This window comes from Equus przewalskii, chromosome 13, assembly GCF_037783145.1.
Source record: "Equus przewalskii isolate Varuska chromosome 13, EquPr2, whole genome shotgun sequence".
Classification (NCBI taxonomy): domain Eukaryota; kingdom Metazoa; phylum Chordata; class Mammalia; order Perissodactyla; family Equidae; genus Equus; species Equus przewalskii.
Window position 1 is genome coordinate 10,394,028 of NC_091843.1, and position 18,133 is coordinate 10,412,160.

At 45.2% G+C, this 18,133-nt stretch overlaps 1 protein-coding gene across 1 annotated transcript in view; it reads right to left on the minus strand.

Annotated features, from left to right (window-relative positions):
• The window catches only part of DOCK2 (dedicator of cytokinesis 2), a 411,398-nt gene extending 393,818 nt beyond the window's left edge, over positions 1-17,580 (minus strand). The window contains exon 1 of the mRNA XM_070569049.1: positions 17,415-17,580. Coding sequence (XP_070425150.1) covers positions 17,415-17,457 — 43 coding nt within the window. The 5' untranslated portion in view covers positions 17,458-17,580. The remainder of the gene's footprint in view (positions 1-17,414) is intronic.
• Between the last annotated feature and the right edge of the window lie 553 nt (positions 17,581-18,133).

The window sequence follows — 18,133 nt, forward strand, 5'->3', positions numbered from 1 at the left end:
TACTTTAGAAAAGTCTCTAAAATAAACTACTACAGCCTATATCAAGCAGTGACAACAAACCCTGGCAAGAAGGGAGAATCTGACACCTGAGTTTGCACATTAAAATATTCAAGATCTCCAGTTTTGAACACAAAATTATGAGTCATGTAAATAAACAAGAAAGTATGGCCTATTCAGAGGGAAAAAGAAAAGAAGAAGAAATTAATAGAAACTGTCCCTGAAGAAGGGTAGACATTAGACTTACAAAACAAATACTTTAAATCAATTATCTTAAATATGCTCAAATAGTTAAAGAAAACTATGGACAAAGAACAAAAGGAAACCAGGAGAATAATGTCCCAGAAAATAGAAAATCTCATTAAAGAGATAGAAATTATAAAAAGGAATCAAGTAGAAATTCTGAAGCTGAAAAGTACAATAACGAATGTGAAAAATTCCTTACAGAGGTTCAACAACAAATCTGAGCAGGCAGAAGAAAGAATCAATGACTTTGAAAATAGGTCAGTTGAGATTAGCCAGACCAAAAAGTAGAAAGAAAAAAGAATGAAGAAAAATTAACAGAGCCTAAGAAACCTGTGGGACATTATCAAGCATACCATCATTCACATAATGGGAGTTCCATAATGAGAGGAAAGAGTGAGAAAGGGGTAGAAAGAATATTTGAAGAAATAACGGCCAGAAACTGCCATCTGATGGAAGACATAAATCTACACGCCCGAGAAGCTCAATGAAATCTAAGCAGAATAAACTCAGAGAGATACCCCACCAAGACATAACAGTTAAATTGTCAAAAACCAAAGACGAAAAGAGAGTCTTAAAAACAGCAAGAGGGAAGCACTCATCATGTACAAAGTATCCTCAATAAGATTAATGCATGATTTCTCTTCAGAAACCACAGTCTAGAAGGCAGTGGGATGATGTATTTAAAATGCTGAAAGAAAAATAAGTCTCAACAAAGAATTCCATGTTTCACAAAATGATCCTTCAAAAATGAAGGAGAAATTAAGAGAGAAAAATAGGGAGTTCATCACTAATAGACAATTGGAAAGACAAATGCATGAAACAATAATTATATATCTATGATAATGGGCACACAGTGTAAAAAGATGTAATGTGTGACAGTAACAACACAAAAGGAGAAAGACAGACTTGTACAGAAACAGAGATTTTGTATAAAATTGAAGCTAGGTTGGTATTAACTCAAACTATATTGTTATAAATGTAAGGTATTATTTGTAAGCCCCAGGTTAACCACCAAGAAAATAACTAAAAAACATAGAGAAAAGTAAATGAGAAGGGAATCAAAATAGTAAACTAGAAAAAAATCAGTTAAACACAAAAGAAAGTAGTAATGAAGAATTTAGGAATAAAAAAAGATGTAAGATATATAGAAAATAGCAAAACGGAAGAAGTAAGTCCTTTCTTATGAGTATTTACTTTAAATGTAAATGGATTAAACCCTCCTGCCAAAAGGTGGAGACTGACAGAAAGGATTAAAAAAAAATTACCCACCATGATCCAACTACGTGTTGTCAAGAGATTCACTTTAAATCTAAAGACACAAATAGGTTCAAAGTGAAATAATGGGAAAAAAAATGTTCCGCATACATAGTAACAAAAAGAGAGCTGTGGTGGGTGTACTAATATAAGACAAAATAGACTTTAAGTCAAAAATTGTTACAAGAGTGAAGAAGGACATTATTTATTGGCAAGAGTCGATACACCAAGAAAATATAGCAATTATAAACAAATATACACCTAATAACAGAACACCAAAATATATGAAGCAAACAGTGACACAATTAAAAGGAGAAATAGATAGTTCTACAGTAATAATTGAGGACTTCAATACCCTACTATCAATAATGGATAGAACAACTAGGCATAAAATCAATAAGGAAGTGGAGGACACACAGCACTGTAAACAATCAGAGTTAACAGGCATATACAGAACACTCCGCCTTATGACAGCAGAACACACATCTTCTCAAGTGCGCATAGAACAACCTCCAGAATGGTCCATATATTAGGCCACAAACAAGTCTCAATAAATTAAAAAGAGATTGAGATCATACAAAGCATCTTTTCCAAGCACAAAGGAATGAAGCCAGAAATGAACAACAGAAAGAAAACTGGAAAATTCACAAATATGTGTAAATTAAACAACATGCTCTTAAATAACAAATGGGTCAAAGAAGAACCCACAAGGGAAATTAGAAAATATTTTGAGACAAATGGAAATGAAAACACAACCTACTAAAACGTGGATGCAGTGAAAGCACTGATCACGTCAGCGAAGAGGCCTAGAGAAGAAATGAGATCAAAACCCTCCTCAAACACAAACAAGAGACATTGATAATGCTGCTTCGCTGTGTCACAGAAAAGCATATTCTCAACTGCCTTTTCAGGTTATCATCACAACTACTGCACGAGGTAGAAACTATCCCCATTTTGCAGATGAGGAAACTGAGGTTCAGAGGTTTGAGTGGCTTACCCAAGATGCCCCCTCACTCGCCTGGTGGTAAATCACAGAGCGACAACTCAAACCCAGCCCTGTGCCTTGCTCATTCTCTGCACCCATTGCCTCCCCACAACATCTGGATGGCAGGTGCTCAGGGTTAGACCCTGCTTCATGTTTCAGTCTTGCCACATTCTCTGAGCTGCATTCTCTGAGGGAAAAGGAGGAAACTTGCAGGCTATTTAGCCCAAAGACCTATACAAATCAGCCCCTTCACCAACGGACCAACTAGCCTTTGTGGGCATCCAAAGGGATGGAAAGTCTCAATCCTGAGAGACAATACAGCTTGGGAATCAAGAGCCAGTGTCTCTGGAGTCAGACAGATGTGGCTCTTGAGCCCAGTTCTGTCCTTTACCAGCTCTGGCCTCAGCGTGTCCATGGCCACAGCGTGTGATTGCGCAGGCTTTGTCCTGCACCAGACCACCCAGCCAAGAATACAGCAAGAGCTGGCCCCCAACCTGTGATCTACTTGCCAAGGCCTGTGCCCTACCCAGACACTGTGTCCACCAGGGGAGGGGTGTCTTTTTCTAAAACACACAAAGGCACTGTAGGAGTCAGTGGCAGCTTGTTTGAGCAGCAACTTCATCCCCCTGAGCCTCTGCTTCCCCAACTGGGGAACCATGGTCCCTACCTTGCCGGGTTCCTAGGAAGCTCAGCTGAGATTAATGCACAGAAAGGGCTTGACTCTGTCTGAATAAGTGGTAGTCACTTTTCTCCTTATTAGCATTATAACACCTCCTAAAGTAATCCATTCAGAACTCCTTCAGAGCTCTTCTTTATGTCACCTTTAAATCTGCTTCCCTGCAGTGTGCAACCAATGGCACTGTCAGTCAACACTGAATAAAATTAATCCTTTGTCCAAAAGCAAACCTTGAGAGGGCCCTCAGGGGGCTCAGAATTCTCTTCTCCTACATAAACATGGCCTGTTTCTTCATTCCCTCCACAGTTGGGCTGATTTCAAACCCTGTCCCCACACAGGCTGCCAGTGTTTGGACACGCTCCAGCTCGCTGGTGCCCTTACTCTGCAGACTTTCCACTTCCTGCTCCCTCCAGCCCCAGAGATCTGGCTGAGGACGGACATACCTGCCACAAAGCTGGGTAGGGCCCCAGAAGCAACTGAGGTTTCTAACAGAAGAAAACCATGCATAATATGTATTTGCTTCTGCAACACTAGCAAATTAGGTTTGTCAATCAGATATTTGGAGGGCAGGGCAAGACTGTGTTTTGCTCCCTGACTGTCTCCTCTCCTTCTTCCTTAGGAATCTCCTTCTCACCCTCTGCCCAGCTCTGTCACGTGAGAATGTTCCAGTAGATCAGCTTAAAAAGATGTGTTAGACAGATCTTGAAACTTGGTATTCAACAGGAAGGTCTGTATTCATTCCAAGGACTCACATAGTATGAAAATGAAAGTAACTGGTATTGCTATTTAATTTATACACGTACATCTGTCTTTGCATAAGGGCCTCTGTTCTCAAGGCTCCATTTGGGGAAAAGCACACATTACTGACAAAGGAAGTGGCTTTGCATACCAATACCCAATTCTGTTAAGTTTTCTAAATGACTAACAGGAAACTTTGAACCAGAATGCCACTCTGCTGAAGTTTGATTGCTTATCTACAATCCTCACTTGAGTTGTTTCCGGCCAGTGTAAGAACAGGTCATCTTCTTCCCCATTCCCTGTAGGCCTAGCCACTCTCAACTTCTGAGTGAGGGATGGAAAGGTTAGAAAAACATAAGGAAGACATAAGACAGAGAACAAGTAAAAATTGCTGAAATCATAGGCTGCCCTGCCCAGACCACACCTGCCCACGGAAGATAAACCAGTAAGGAAAGGATTCCCACAGATTCCCATTCCAGCTTCCCCTTCCATATGAGGTCTCCATGCAGTGGAGAATATCGATACTTCCCCATGGAGGATTTGACCTCTCCCTGTATCAAAATACTATACTCAGGAACCAAGGTTGCAGCTGGTTACTAACAAGCCCATCCAAACCAAAATTCTTATGGCCCAAGATCAAAGGGGTGTTTCAAGTACCAGGGCCACCTGGAGTCATTGAACCCAATGAAGACTCTCATGTTGGAAAGCCCAGGTTGGCAAGACAGAGGGAGCAGCCACTTTGAGATAGGTGGGACTTCCAACAACCCTGGAAATCGAATCCACTGACCAGCCACTAATTCTACTTAACATATTGAAGTACCTTGCTCATCAGCGGCCCAAATTGAGAGAAATAGGAAAAAGTAAATACCATTGTTATAGCACATAGCTCACAGACACAACTAGGGTGGGGTCTCCATGCTTTGTGTAACGTTAAGAGATAAGTACAATGTTTTTCTTGGATTTACAGATGAGGAAACTGAGGCACAGAGAAGAAAAATAACTTATCCACCTAATTAGTTAGTTGATTGATAGATAGATAGATAAAGTCTAGATTCTAACCACTGCACACACTGCTTTCCAAAAAAAAAAGGTAAACATTTATTGAGCACATACTATGTATCAAGCACAGATGATTTTTCAACAGATATTCATTTGAGCACCTACTGTGTCCAGGTACTGTTCTGAGTACTGGAGTTGCAGTGATAGATAAGACAAACAAAATCCCTAACATTTTACTTGTATCAGCCTATTTAAGCTTTTAGTGTACCCTTCTAAGGTATTACCCTCCAAGCAACATAAGAAACTCAAAGAGAGATTAAGGAACATCCCCATGGCCACATAGCTAGAAAGGGGTATAAAGTGGATTCAAACCCAGATCGGAGTCTAAAATCCTGGCTTCCCTGCTCAACCCACTGCTGATGTCATAATTTATGTTGTATGTGTGTGTGTGTGCGTGTGTGTGTATACTATATGTATGTAGATATGTATACATGTATATAGTGTGTTTGTTCATTTCCTGTCTTTCCCACCAGCCTCAGAGAGGGTAGAGACTAAGTCTGGCTTGTTGACCACTGAAATTTCAGTGCTGAGAACAGCACCTGGCCCACAGCAAAAGTTCAATCAATATTCACTGAGCTTTAATAAACACTTGTTGAACTGAAGGAACATGACCATGAAGGGCAGATGTGTCCCTTGTTCTGGCTAAGTTCTTTCTTGCATTTCTTAAGACTACTTCAAGAGATGCTGACCCAGCTTGGCTGCCAATTTTGATTACAGCAATTGAGTGCCCTGTGACCCTTCAGGATGGATTCATACCTCATCTGGGACCCTGCCATTTGCTGACATGTTTGAAAACAAAAGCTTCAGTGAACACCAAGTGTTAATAGAGTTTGGACAAGTAGCCGTATAAGAGGAACAAAAATAATAATGGAGAAAAAGAATGTAATTGCCTGAAGCTCACTTCTCTAGTCCCTGAGCTAGGCTTTGGAGGATCTCCACTCCATGGGGAAACAGAACTAGCCAACAGGTCCACTTTGGATTCAAGTGAAACACACTCATTGAAATGCACAGGCAGTTTGCCTGAAGTCTGGGCAAGGTTTTGACAGCCTTAGCAGGGAGGCAACGTCCTGCCATTGCATCAGGGAGGGCAAATGCAATGACCCTTCAAGCTTCAAGCTTGCAAGGCCAGAGTTTCAAGCTTGAAGCTGCTTCGAGGCCAGAGTTCAAACTCAGTGCAAGTCAGCAATGAACGAGATAAGAGAATCACAGCCAGAGGGAACCAAGGAGGAGGAGGTATTCCTCCACCGAGGAGAGGACAGAGGAATTACAACCTCTACTGAACACTTTCCATGTGCCAGACACTACTCCAAGGGCTTTACCCACAGTCACCTATTTAATCCTTGCCACAATTCTTATGGCGGTTACAATTATTATCATCTCTATTTTATAGATGAGGAAACTGAGGTAGTGTAAGATCAAGTGAATAGCCCAGGGTGACACAGCTAGGAAGGAGCTGAGCCAGGATTTCAGCCTAGGCAAGCTGGCTCCAGAACCTACACCGTCAACCATTGCGTCATACTGCTTCTCACTAATGAATGTGTATCTAGCACCTGCTCTCGCTAGGTACTTTAGGACCCCTACTGGATTCTCATAATAACCTTACGGGGTGTATATCATTGTGCTCAGTCTTTCTTGAGCCAAAGCACATTCCTGGCCAACAAGAGGAAAGTTGGAATTCTCATGATTTCACTGAAACAGTGATTCTAAACTTGAGACAATATCGTCCCCAAGGGAACATTTCTCTTGTCACTGGCGGGGGGCAGGCAGTGCTGCGGCAGTGGGGTGGTAGTGGAGGAGCTCCTAGCATCTAGCTGGTAGAGGTCAAGAATGCTGCTAAACATCCTATAAGGCACAGGACAGATCCATAACAAAGAATTATCTGGTCCCAAATGTCAATAGTGTCAAGGTTGATAAGTTCTACTCTAAAATATCACACTGGGATTCAGTCTCCTTTCCAGTACTCCTATAGACGTACACACAAACACATTCAAGTACACACATTCTCACACTCTCCTACATTCACACACACACACACTGGAGTTGGAATAGAGGTTTTATGATGAAATCAAGAGCTGATTTCTCAGCCCCTGGCCCTGCAATTCAGGGTGTGTCTGGCCCTCTGCTGGATCCTGCAAAAGGTTAGAAAAGTGGAGTGAGAAGGGATGGCTCCTGCTCTCCTGGAGCTTTTGTACAATCTAGTTGGAGAGACAAAATGAACGCAGAAGAAACAAGAAGCTGTCTTAAAAACAAAGGGCTAAGCTGTGGGCCACAGCAGCTGTAGGCTCTCTCAGAGGAGAGAGATCAAGAAAGGCCCCATGAAGGAAGTGAGACTGGAGGGAGAGGGAGGGGCAGACGGAGGGCAAGGGGAAGAATTGGAGTGAGAGCCCCTGAGGAGGTGGGTGGGGAGGCAAGGCAGTAAGGTCAGGGAGGAGGGAGGAGAAATTAGCTTGACTGCGCACAGTCCCAGTGAGAGATAGCAAGGCCATCTGAATGGAGTCCCAGGGTGAGAACTATGGAGGTTGGTGCAGTGGCCAACTACAGGGGTCCAGGTGTTTGGAGAAGAGTTCAAGAACACCCCATTCACTGCTGTTCTGCTCTCACAAGACCTAGCCGCCTGACAGGGAAGAGGGTAGGGGTGAAGCAGGCAAGAAGGGGCCACTCAGTCTATCTGAACCTTAGGAGGCCAACAGAAAGTGAAAAACCTCTAGCCCCTGTCCCCGCTCCATCCATTTACCTACTTGTCCATCCTTCCTTAACCCATCCATCCATCCATCCATCCATCTACTCATCCAACCACCCACCCATTCATCCATCCATCCATCCACTCATCCATCCATCCACTTATCCATCCACCCATTAATCCATCCATCTAATCAACAACTACTAATTGAGCACCTGCCCCATGCCAGGCACTCTGTGCTGCAGAAGAGCAAGAAACATGGTTTTGCTGTCAAGGAGTTTACATTCCATAGAGGAGCCAGATAATTCTACATGAGGCTACAATGAAACATGATGGGGTGATGGCAGGAGCCATAGTAACATGAAGCAAAGGGTGTACCCATTCCTGACCTGTGAAATGGGGGCATTAGTACTAATAATAGTGTTCTTCTCTGCCTCAAGCAAAAAGAAGAAAGAGATTACTATTGGATTATAACCTTCCCGAGAGCAGAGACTGTACTTTTTTCAGCTCTGGGCCCTAAAACCCAGCTCAGGACTATCATTTAGCACAGGCTTATTGAACTTAACCGATTTTGATTGATTATTGATCTGAACAGACTATAAAAATAGTTTTCTTATTCTTGGAAGCTCCCATCTGCAAGAATTCACATCTTGGGCAGAATGCCTTGGCTGCATCTATTCTATTGGTTTACTAAATAGTTACTGAATACTTTCTTCCCGGGTCCTTAACTGGCTTCCATGAATGGGCCTTAATGAAATTGTAAGGCAAAAATGCACACGTGCACATTTTTGTCGGAAGAGGGTTTATAGCTTCCATTGGATTCCCAAGGGGTCCCATGTTACAAGAATAATTAGCCTCTCTAACCTACCATATTCTTGCTAGTTCCTTGGAGCTGGATGGACTCAAAGTTGAGCCCCTGTAGAGCTCTGCCCTCAGACAATATGCCATCCAATGGGGGAGATGATATGTGGTTAAGTAACCAAAAAACAAGGTGAAAAATGAGGTCTTCAATAAAATAGAAGAGGTTTCTTCCAGGGATGAGATGTAAGAAAAGTGCCTGAAAGAGGTTGCATTCCAGGGGACCTTGAAGCTCTCTGTTCCTCAGTTTCCTCACCTATGAAGTGAAGATAAAAGTACCACCTCTTCAGGTGGCTGTGAGGGTTGAACATGATACCACAATGCTTTGTACATGTGCCATGCAATGAGGTAATGTTATTATTTATGACAACGTGGATGACAACATAGATCAAGAGTTTCATGAAGGAAGTGCTGAATGCAATTCCATTCTTCCAGCTGCTCAGACCAAAAACTTTGGAGTCACCCTTGACTCCTCTCTCTCTTATACTTACATCCAATCCATGAGGAAAAGTCCGTTTGCTCCACTTACAACACACACATGCAGAATCTAAGCATATCTCACCTCCTCCACTGCCAGCCCCCTGCTATAAGCCACCACCATCTCTTGCTTGGATTACTGTAGCAGCTGCCTTACTGGCCTCCCTGCTCCCACATTTAATTTCCCTCTCTCTATTCACCATAAAACTGCTAGAATGATCCTTCTAAAACAAGATAGATCCTTCTACAACTCTGCTCAAAATCCTGCAATGCCCCACCCTCTCCCATCCAAAGTCAAAGTCCTTACAACACATACCAGACACTACTCAATACAACCTCCCCTCAGAATTCATTCCCCACTGTTCTGCCCCTTGCTTACTCTCCTCCAGACATACTGGCTTCCCACACATCAGAGAGCCTTCCTCCTCAGGACCTTTGCATTGGCTGTTTGTTCTACCTGGAACACTCTTTCCTGAGGCAACTCCCTTACTGCCACCACCAGTGAGGCAAGCAGCAAAATCCTACTTCCCAGACAAACCTTCATGGTTCAGCTGGCACCCATTGTGCCCCTCTGCACAGCCCAACATGCCAGTCATGCTGCCTCAGGCCTGGCATTGCCACCACTTAATCCAGCCCAACACTTTCCTGCTCAGCATCTGCTCTGTTCAGACCCTGTGTTGGATCCTGGAGTATCTATGCATGTCACATTGTCCACCTAGGTCTCCTTCCACCATCCTAGTTTAGGCTTTGACCCAAGGGATCATGTGTTGTCAGGGGAACTCTGAGTGTCCTGAAGCAATCTTTGGAGAGAGGTATGGAAAGCTGCCCACATTGTCAGTCATATCCCCCTCCAGCCCCAGCTTCTGTGACTGTAGCTTTAAACCAATGCAGAAGCTGAAAGTGTCCTAGTGGGATCAGAGGGGCAAGGGATGACTTTCTCCAAGGAGAACTAAAAACCAAGTAAGACTTAAGAGGCTCATAAACTCAGCTTGATCGCTTTTCAACTCACACCAGTTAAAGGAAGTGAGAAGAAAGGAGAAAATACCTAGTAATGGGAAGATTTTTGGTGTCTCTACCCAGATTCCTCTGGAGTTGGGTGGTGATAAGCATTATCATTTCCCATTTGCAGAACATATGCTACAGAATACAGAGTGTGGCCCCCATGTGTGATTGACTATTAAATTAAGCTTTAAAAAAAAAAAAAAAAGAAGTCCAGTGGTCCAGAAATTAGCAGAATATTATAGTGACTACAAAGCCCGTCTCAAAATACAGCAGCAGTACAAGGATGCTGATCTCAGGAGGAAGCAGAGCTTAGCAAACAGTCTGTCAAGGAGCATTCAAACACAAACATTATCTTTGGGGGCAAGATGGCCACTAACTAATGAGGTTCCCATAAGCCTAGGGATTAGGACAATCTCCTTACGTGGACTCAAATAGCCAGCCCAGCAGGCACTCCTAAAGAATCCCAAGTTGCTGAAGCATCAGAAAGCAGGAGACCCAGGCACCTAAGAATTGCTTGTAGAAAGGAATTAGATTTCCAATCCATGTGTTTTTGTTGCACCAGACAAATTTCTGGGGACCAGTCCAAAGATATAGTTGGCTCCATAGCAAAGATACATGTATTAAGATCTCTCCAAGAATTTCCTTTGGAATTCTTTTCCCTATTGCTCCTCAAAGGTCTTCTCAGGCCATCTTAGACCTCCCTCGAATATTCTTATTCATGGAACAATTCTCTTTTATTACAATAACATATATCATAATTTGTAATTATAATTGATTTGTTAACAAAGGTCTTTGTCTTCCACACGAGAATGTAAGCTCTAAAAAGGTAGGAACGATATTGACCTAATTCTAGTAATCTCAGTGTCAAGCATAGTGCCTGGCACATAGGAAATGCCTAGCAAATATTTAAGACATCAATGAGTCAAGAAGTCAATGAGTGACTCCTGCACTCTGTCCCTCCTCCTTAAATGTTGCCTTTGGCAACAAAAGCAGTGTAACTAGTCCCTCTGTAGCAGAGTTCTGCCCTGCTGTGTTTGGGATGTATGTTTCACTTATGCCTCCTACTCAAAGGAGTCCCCCTCACTGCTCGTGCTAGATGAGTAGCAAGCCTCATCACCCCACCCATAGCCTCAGCACACTGGACCATGCAGAGGCAGTATCCTGATCAGAATGGGGCCCATTCTCACGCTGGTAATGACCTCCGACTTGAGTGGCCTTTCCTAAAAAGATGAGTCAGTCCACTCAGATCTTCTCTCTCAGGATTTTGAACAAATAAATACAGAGAGAAGACTCAGTGGTTGCCTGAACTGCAAAATCATGCAAAGTTGTGGTAGGTGCATGCTGGGGCCACCATTATGATGTTATCAGAATATCAACGTTATAAAGGAGTGATGGAATTAAGAGCTGGCAAGGATAGAAAGGAGAAGAGAGCTGATATGTTTACAGAAGCTGGAAAGCCATGAGAAGAGAGCCAGAGGTTTCCAGAGCTGCCTCAGTTCAGGCCTTCCCAGAGACCTGCTGCTCATGTTTTCTGGATTTCTGTTTCATTCCCCCTGACCCTTAAAATGTACCACTTTTCCTCCTCCATACACAAACACAGCACATGTCTTTTAATTGAACTAGTTTGAGTGGATTTTGTTTCTTGTAACGAGAGCCTTTGCTGCAAGAGACTCTGGTGCCCATTGCCCACTCCAAATCTGACCATCCCAGCATGGACCAGCTCTGTCCAGGGTCCTGGGCTGCAACAGCATCACTCACAACCCTGGACCAGGGAGTAGTCTCAGATTCTTCCATATTCCCCAACTGAGATGTGGGAATGACTCCTTCTCTGCTTTTGCAGAGGCTGTTATGGCTTGAAACATGCCCCTCTCCCCAAACAAAAGATGTGTTAGAGCCCTAACCCCCAATACCTTAGAATATGACCTTATTTGGAGATAGGATCTTTACAGAGGTAATTAAGTCAAAATGAGGTCATTAGGGTGGGCCCTAATCCAATATGACTGATGTCCTTATTTAAAGGGAAAATTTGTAGAGAGAGAGAGAGACACACACACACACACACACACACACAGGGAGCATGCCACGTGAAGATGGAGGCAGAGATCGAGGTGATACTTCTATAAGCCAAAGAACAGCAAAGACTGCCAGCGAACCACCAGGAGCTAAGGGAGAGGTACAGAACAGATTCTCCCTCACAGCCCTCAGAAGGAACCAAGCAAAATGCCCCAACACCACAGCCAGGTACACAACCAGGACTGGAGACAAGGTGCATAGAGAATAGGCTTCTGAGCAAAACCGAAGCCCCCACACAAATCCACCCAGCAGGTCCAGCTTCAGGGCAAACAAACTTTTGTCTACCCTCACCCTCTTACTGAGAACCCCTGCCTCAAAGCTCCCTTTTATAGTCCCTAAGTAGCATACCACAGACCACAGGTCACTCACTATGGACTCAATTGTTGTCCCTTCTACTGCTGCAAATTTCCATGTTGAAGTCCCAACTCCCAGTATCTCATAATGTAACCATATTTGGAGATCAGGTCTTTAAAGATGTGACCAAAATAAAATAAAGTTGTTAGGTTGGGGCCCTAATCTGATCTGACTGGTGTCCTTACAAGTAGAGGAAGAGACACCAAGGGTGAGCATGCACAAAGGGAGAACTATGTGAGGACAAAGCAATGAGGAGGTGGCTGTCTGCAAGCAAAGGAGAGAGGTCTCAGGAGAAACCAACCTGCTGGCACCTTGGTCTTGGACTTATAGCCTCCAGAACTGTGAAAAAATAAATTTCTGTTATTTAAGCCACCTGTGGTATTTTGTTCCAGCCTAAGCAAACTAACATGTCATCCCCAATATCCTTCTTTCCCTCCTTCCTTCGGAATGGCACTCCTAACTTTTAGCTGGATGCATGGCTGCCTACATTGTAGACTACATTTCCTAGCTTCCCTTGCAGCTAGGTTTGGTCATGTGATTAGGTTTCAGCCAATAGGATACAAGAGGAACTGTCAAGTGGGCCTTTGGGAAAGTGTCCTTAAAGAAAAGAGTCATGCCCTTCTTGTTCCCTTCATCCTTCTTGCTAGGTGGAAGGTGGACTTGATGGTTGAAGCTTAAGCAGCTGGCTTGGTTCAGGAGACAGAAGCCTTGTTCCAAGGAAGCAGTGCAAGAGACACAATGAGCCAACCTGCCACTTCTTCACGAACAACTTCTGGGCTTTCTATGTGAGAGAGAAATAAACTGCTAGCTTGGTTAAGTCACAGTTTTGAAGGTTTTCCATCACCCATAGTCACACTTGATCCTAACTGATACCACTACTCACTCCTTCTACCTCCTCCTTTCCTGCCCTACCTTCTCTCCTCCAAGGAGGAAACTCTTGTCACTGACAAGAGTCTCAGGCAGAGGCTGGCCCTGTGGCCGAGTGGTTAAGTTCGCGCGCTCCGCTGCAGGCGGCCCAGTGTTTCGTTGGTTCGAATCCTGGGCGCGGACATGGCACTGCTCATCAGACCACGCTGAGGCAGCGTCCCACATGCCACAACTAGAAGAACCCACAACGAAGAATACACAACTATGTACCGGGGGGGCTTTGGGGAGAAAAAGGAAAAAATAAAAATCTTTTAAAAAAAAAAAAAAAAAAAAAGAGTCTCAGGCAGAAAGAGTTAAGATAGTAAAGGCCAAAAGTAAAAGTTAATTATAAGTGGGCTTCTGCAGGATTAAATGATCAGGCAGTCAGCAAACAGGTAAATCGTCACCCACTTCTGTTCTTCTATTCTGTGTCCAATCCCTGCCCCTATCTGGATTAACCATATTAACTTCTTACAGGTGACACACCTGCTTAGAAACTCCATTGCTCACAGAATGAAGTCCAAACTTAGAAGTTTGGCACTCAAAGCCCTTCACAATCTGGCTGTAATCAACCTCTCCAATATTGTTTTTCACTACAAACATCCACTAAAACCAAAGTGGACTACTTATTGTTTGACTTAAATGCCACACACATTCCAACCTCCTGCCTTTGTCTATGATGTTCCTCCTCCGCGATTCCCTCCTAGTATGGTGCAAAGGGCCTGAGGTCTGAAGGCAATTGAATTTAAGGCCCAGCCCAACTACTTCCAAATTATGTGAACTCTGAGCCTTGGTTTCTTCATCTACAAAATGACAATAATCATACACTGCCTCACATAGATGTTCTGAAGCTAGAAAAGATGTTGCATGAGAATGGGTCTTGTAAATCATAAAACACTACACTCTTGTAAGGCAGGACTGGCCTGAGCCTGGCATTAGGGTGCATTAGAGAGACCAGTGTCTCTCTTGGCTCTGCAACTATTAGGTAACCCCCTCGACCTCAGTCACTAACTTTCATTGAGCCAGTGACATTACTAAGTGCTTTTCCTACATCACCCCATTCAATTTTCACAACAATATCATAAGATCAACATTATCATTATTACCCCCATTGTATAGATGAGGAAACAGGCCTAGGTTTGAACTCAGTTCGGGCTTGACAGCCCAAGCTTCTAACCTTACAAATATTTCCTGAAGGGCAGAGGCCGCACCTTTTCTTACTTCGTAGCCACACCGTCTTGTCAGTGGAAACTCCTACCCACTTCTACCTGAGAGTCCTCTCTGGAACTCTATTGGATCACATGTTAAGGCTCATCAAGGAAAGAAGAATAACCCGGCCAGGGATCTACATGAGGGTCACCCTGCCTGCCCATTAGACAGCAAGATGAGCAAGAAATCAAATGGTACTGGTGATGAAGCAGCCTCCTGTTAAGCTAGCACCCCTAGAAACAGACACCAGCAGCCCTTGTCAATTAGACCAGAGGAAGGCTGGCTAAATGTCACCCACACTGAAGAGGGAACCAAGCGGGAAGCAAAGGTCAGGTTCTCCTCGTGTTAGGCCTGGCTGGGACTCCAGAGATATTCTAAGAACCTTCCAATCCTTTACATGTCTCTACCTCTTTATCTTCTTCCAAGCCCCCATACTCATTATCTCACATGCTCTTCGTAAAAGAATACTTTGAGGTAGAATTTGAAATACCTAGAAATACAGTGAGAACACTAGTACACAGATCTGTCGGCAAATAGTGATGGTGTCAGAACTAGAACCCAGACTCCTTACTTTCAGGCCACTGTTCCTTCTGTTGGATAATCTAGTCCCTGGACTCATCATAACATAAGCCTTTCCTTTCCATCTACCAGAGCCTGCAGATGGGGTTGGAGATTACCTTCCTTAGTTCTGACATTCATCTGCAGAGAAAGAGATCCCTTTGATGAGAAGGCACCTACCGAGTGCTCTCTGGCTCCCTAGAGGGTCATAGATGTTCTGAACACTCATAAAAGAGAATTTTCATAAGTAGGCATGAAAAATGTCAGCTATACCATCAGGTCAAGAAGCCCCCAGGCCTGAGGCCTAACAGAGTTCCCGTTCCTGAGCGTAGAGGTGGGACTTCCTCTGCTAGGGAGGGTGAGAACCCTATTCCATCTTGTAGCCCCCGTCCATCCTGTGATGTCATGTCCTCAGCTGGGCCCCCATGCAGAGGATAAAGTCTAAAAATAATAATTGATAATGCTTAGCGGGGATTACTTTGTACAATTATCATTCTAGGCACTGTATGTGGATTAACTCACATAGTCCTCCCACAACCCTGGGAAGCAGGTGCTGTTATAATCCCCTTTATACAGACAAGGAAACTGAGGCCTGGAGAGAGTAAGTAACTGTCTAGGTCACAGGGGTGGGAAGTGTTGGAAGCTGAAATCCAAAACAGGCAGTCTGGCACCAGAGCCCATGACCTTCACACCACAGCACAGGGCCTGTCCAGCTGGAACACACTGCAGCCCTAGGGACAGAGGGTGGGCCTCTCCCACCACACTTGGTCTGCCCCATTAGCTGCCGAGTTACCCCAGACAACCAAAATTGCTCCTTGTCTGCCGCTCAGGCACCTTTGCTCTTCTGTCCACCCAGACTCCCTCCACACAGGCTTCAGCACAAATCTGCTCCTGTCCCTTTCTTGCGCAAAAGCCTTCTATTGCTCCCCATTGCATTAGTGGGAAAAGTCTCAATTTCTAAGTCAGGCATTCATACCCTTCCAAAATGTCGTTCCAACTTACTTTGATCATAATCACTCCCTTCAATGGACCCTCCGCTCAAGGCAAAAGGAGCTACCACTCTTCTTGCCTGGATATGTCCTTCATGTCCAGCTTTCATCTCCTGGACCACACGGGTCCCTCCACCTACAATGACCTGTCTCATTCAACAGTCTCCATCTTCCCTCCAGAAGAGTTTCAGGCTGATACCTCCGGCTAGAAGGGCCAGAGTTAAAGAAGATTTGAAGCTAAAAATGGTCCTTACTGAGTCTAGTTCAAACTTCCCATTTTATAGATGAAGAAATTGAGCCCCCTTGAAGGTGTGGATTATTATTTGTTCTCTGGATGGGGACCATTCATCTTAAAACACTCCACAGTGCCTAGAGCCCCGTAAGTGAATGGATAAACGTTGTGCTCTCCAGGGCAATGTTTCTCCATCAGTGGCCTCGGGAGCCCCTGCATCTAATCGTTCTTGGTTCTTGGGTCCTCCAACTTCTGACCTGCTCAATCCCCATTTCTGAGGGTGTTGTCTGGTATCTGCCTGTGTAGTAAGCCATTCAGTGGTTTTTAAATTCACACTTAAGTTTGAAAACCACAGTGAGTCTATGAGGATTGCACCACGGATGCCACTTAGTAGAAAGAGTCCCAGCACCTGAAGCCTCCCTTCCCCCAGCCACCACTTCCGCCCTGAGCTCAGGCAGAGGCCTCTGGGAGCTTAGATGGCTGAAGCTGAAGAGGCTTACTTCTTAGATATCCCCAGATGACCTGGTAGGAGCCTTTCTCCCCAGAGCCCTCCAGGGGTCTGAGTGAAGGATCCTGCCCTCCAGCCTCACACCCCAAGCCTGCACAGCCCTCTGGATGCTCTACCAAATCAGGGGTCATGTGACTCAGGAGGAACAGGCAGGGGAAGCAGGCAGAGGAGTGTTGCTTTGGACAGAGGTGGAAGGAGACATGCTGGGCCGGGCCAGGGGAGAGAGCGGTGCTCCATGAGGCCAAGGCTCCAGATGGGGAGATGGAGTCTGTTCCTTGAAACACTGGGAGCCTGGCACACAGAGCCAGGTTGCCAAGGGCTCCGCTAGACCCCATCTAGGATATGAATAAGTGTTCAGGACAGATGGCTCCCGCGGTGGGCGGGAAAAGGTGGGAGCTGGGCGCATCCCGCTGGGCGTGGTGCCCACCTTCCTCTCACTCTGCCTCCTCTTCCCCCCCCGCAGCTGGCCCCGCAGCAGGCTGAGGGAGCCACGGTACTCTGGGACCTTGAGTTAGCGCTCCCTGCCCGCGCCGCCGGCTTCCGCAGCATCTTCCTGCGTGCGGTTCTCCGCCACCTGTCCTTTGCCTGCTGCAGACCCCGTGCCCACACCTACCGACGCCTTGCCGCTCCTTGTCAGTTTTGCGCCAGGGGGTCATGGCTGGGCTGGGGGGCCTGCGGGCGCTTCGCGTCGTCCTGTGGGGAAGCAGCCAGGGGGTGGCTCGGCGCTCTGCCGGGCCCCACTTCCTTCCTCTTTTCAAACTCCATCTCAGGACCCGCCCTCTCCTCCTCTGGGCGCCCCGCTCCTCCTCCTCCCTCCTCTGGGCAGGGACACAGTAGAAGTGGCTAGAAGGCCAGAAAGCCCTCGCAAAGCTTGGAAGCCACCCCTCAACTTGTCTCCTCCCCAGGCAGGTGCCCAGAGACCAAGCAGGTACTTGGGGCCACCCAGGCCACCACCACAAGAGCAGGAAGTTCCCTGATAGCTAAGCATAGTGACTGAACAGAATCGCTCCCCCCACTTTACCTCCCAGCCCGAGCTTTGGTGTCAGATGTGGGTTCAAATCCAGGGTCTGTTGCTTATCAGCTGTGCAACTAGGACAAATGATTTTTCTAAGCTTCCATTTACTCATCTGTAAAATGGGATATCAGTACCTACTTCATGTGATTATTGCGAGAATTAGAGAAGACAATGCATGCAGCAGGTGACACATGAGTTACTGTGAGGATTAGAGGAGATAATGTATGCAGTAGGTGACAATGAGAGTTAAATATCCAGTTGGAGGGAAGGTCATTTGTGGTTTTTGTCCTTTTGGTGGCACACACCCATTGGGGAAA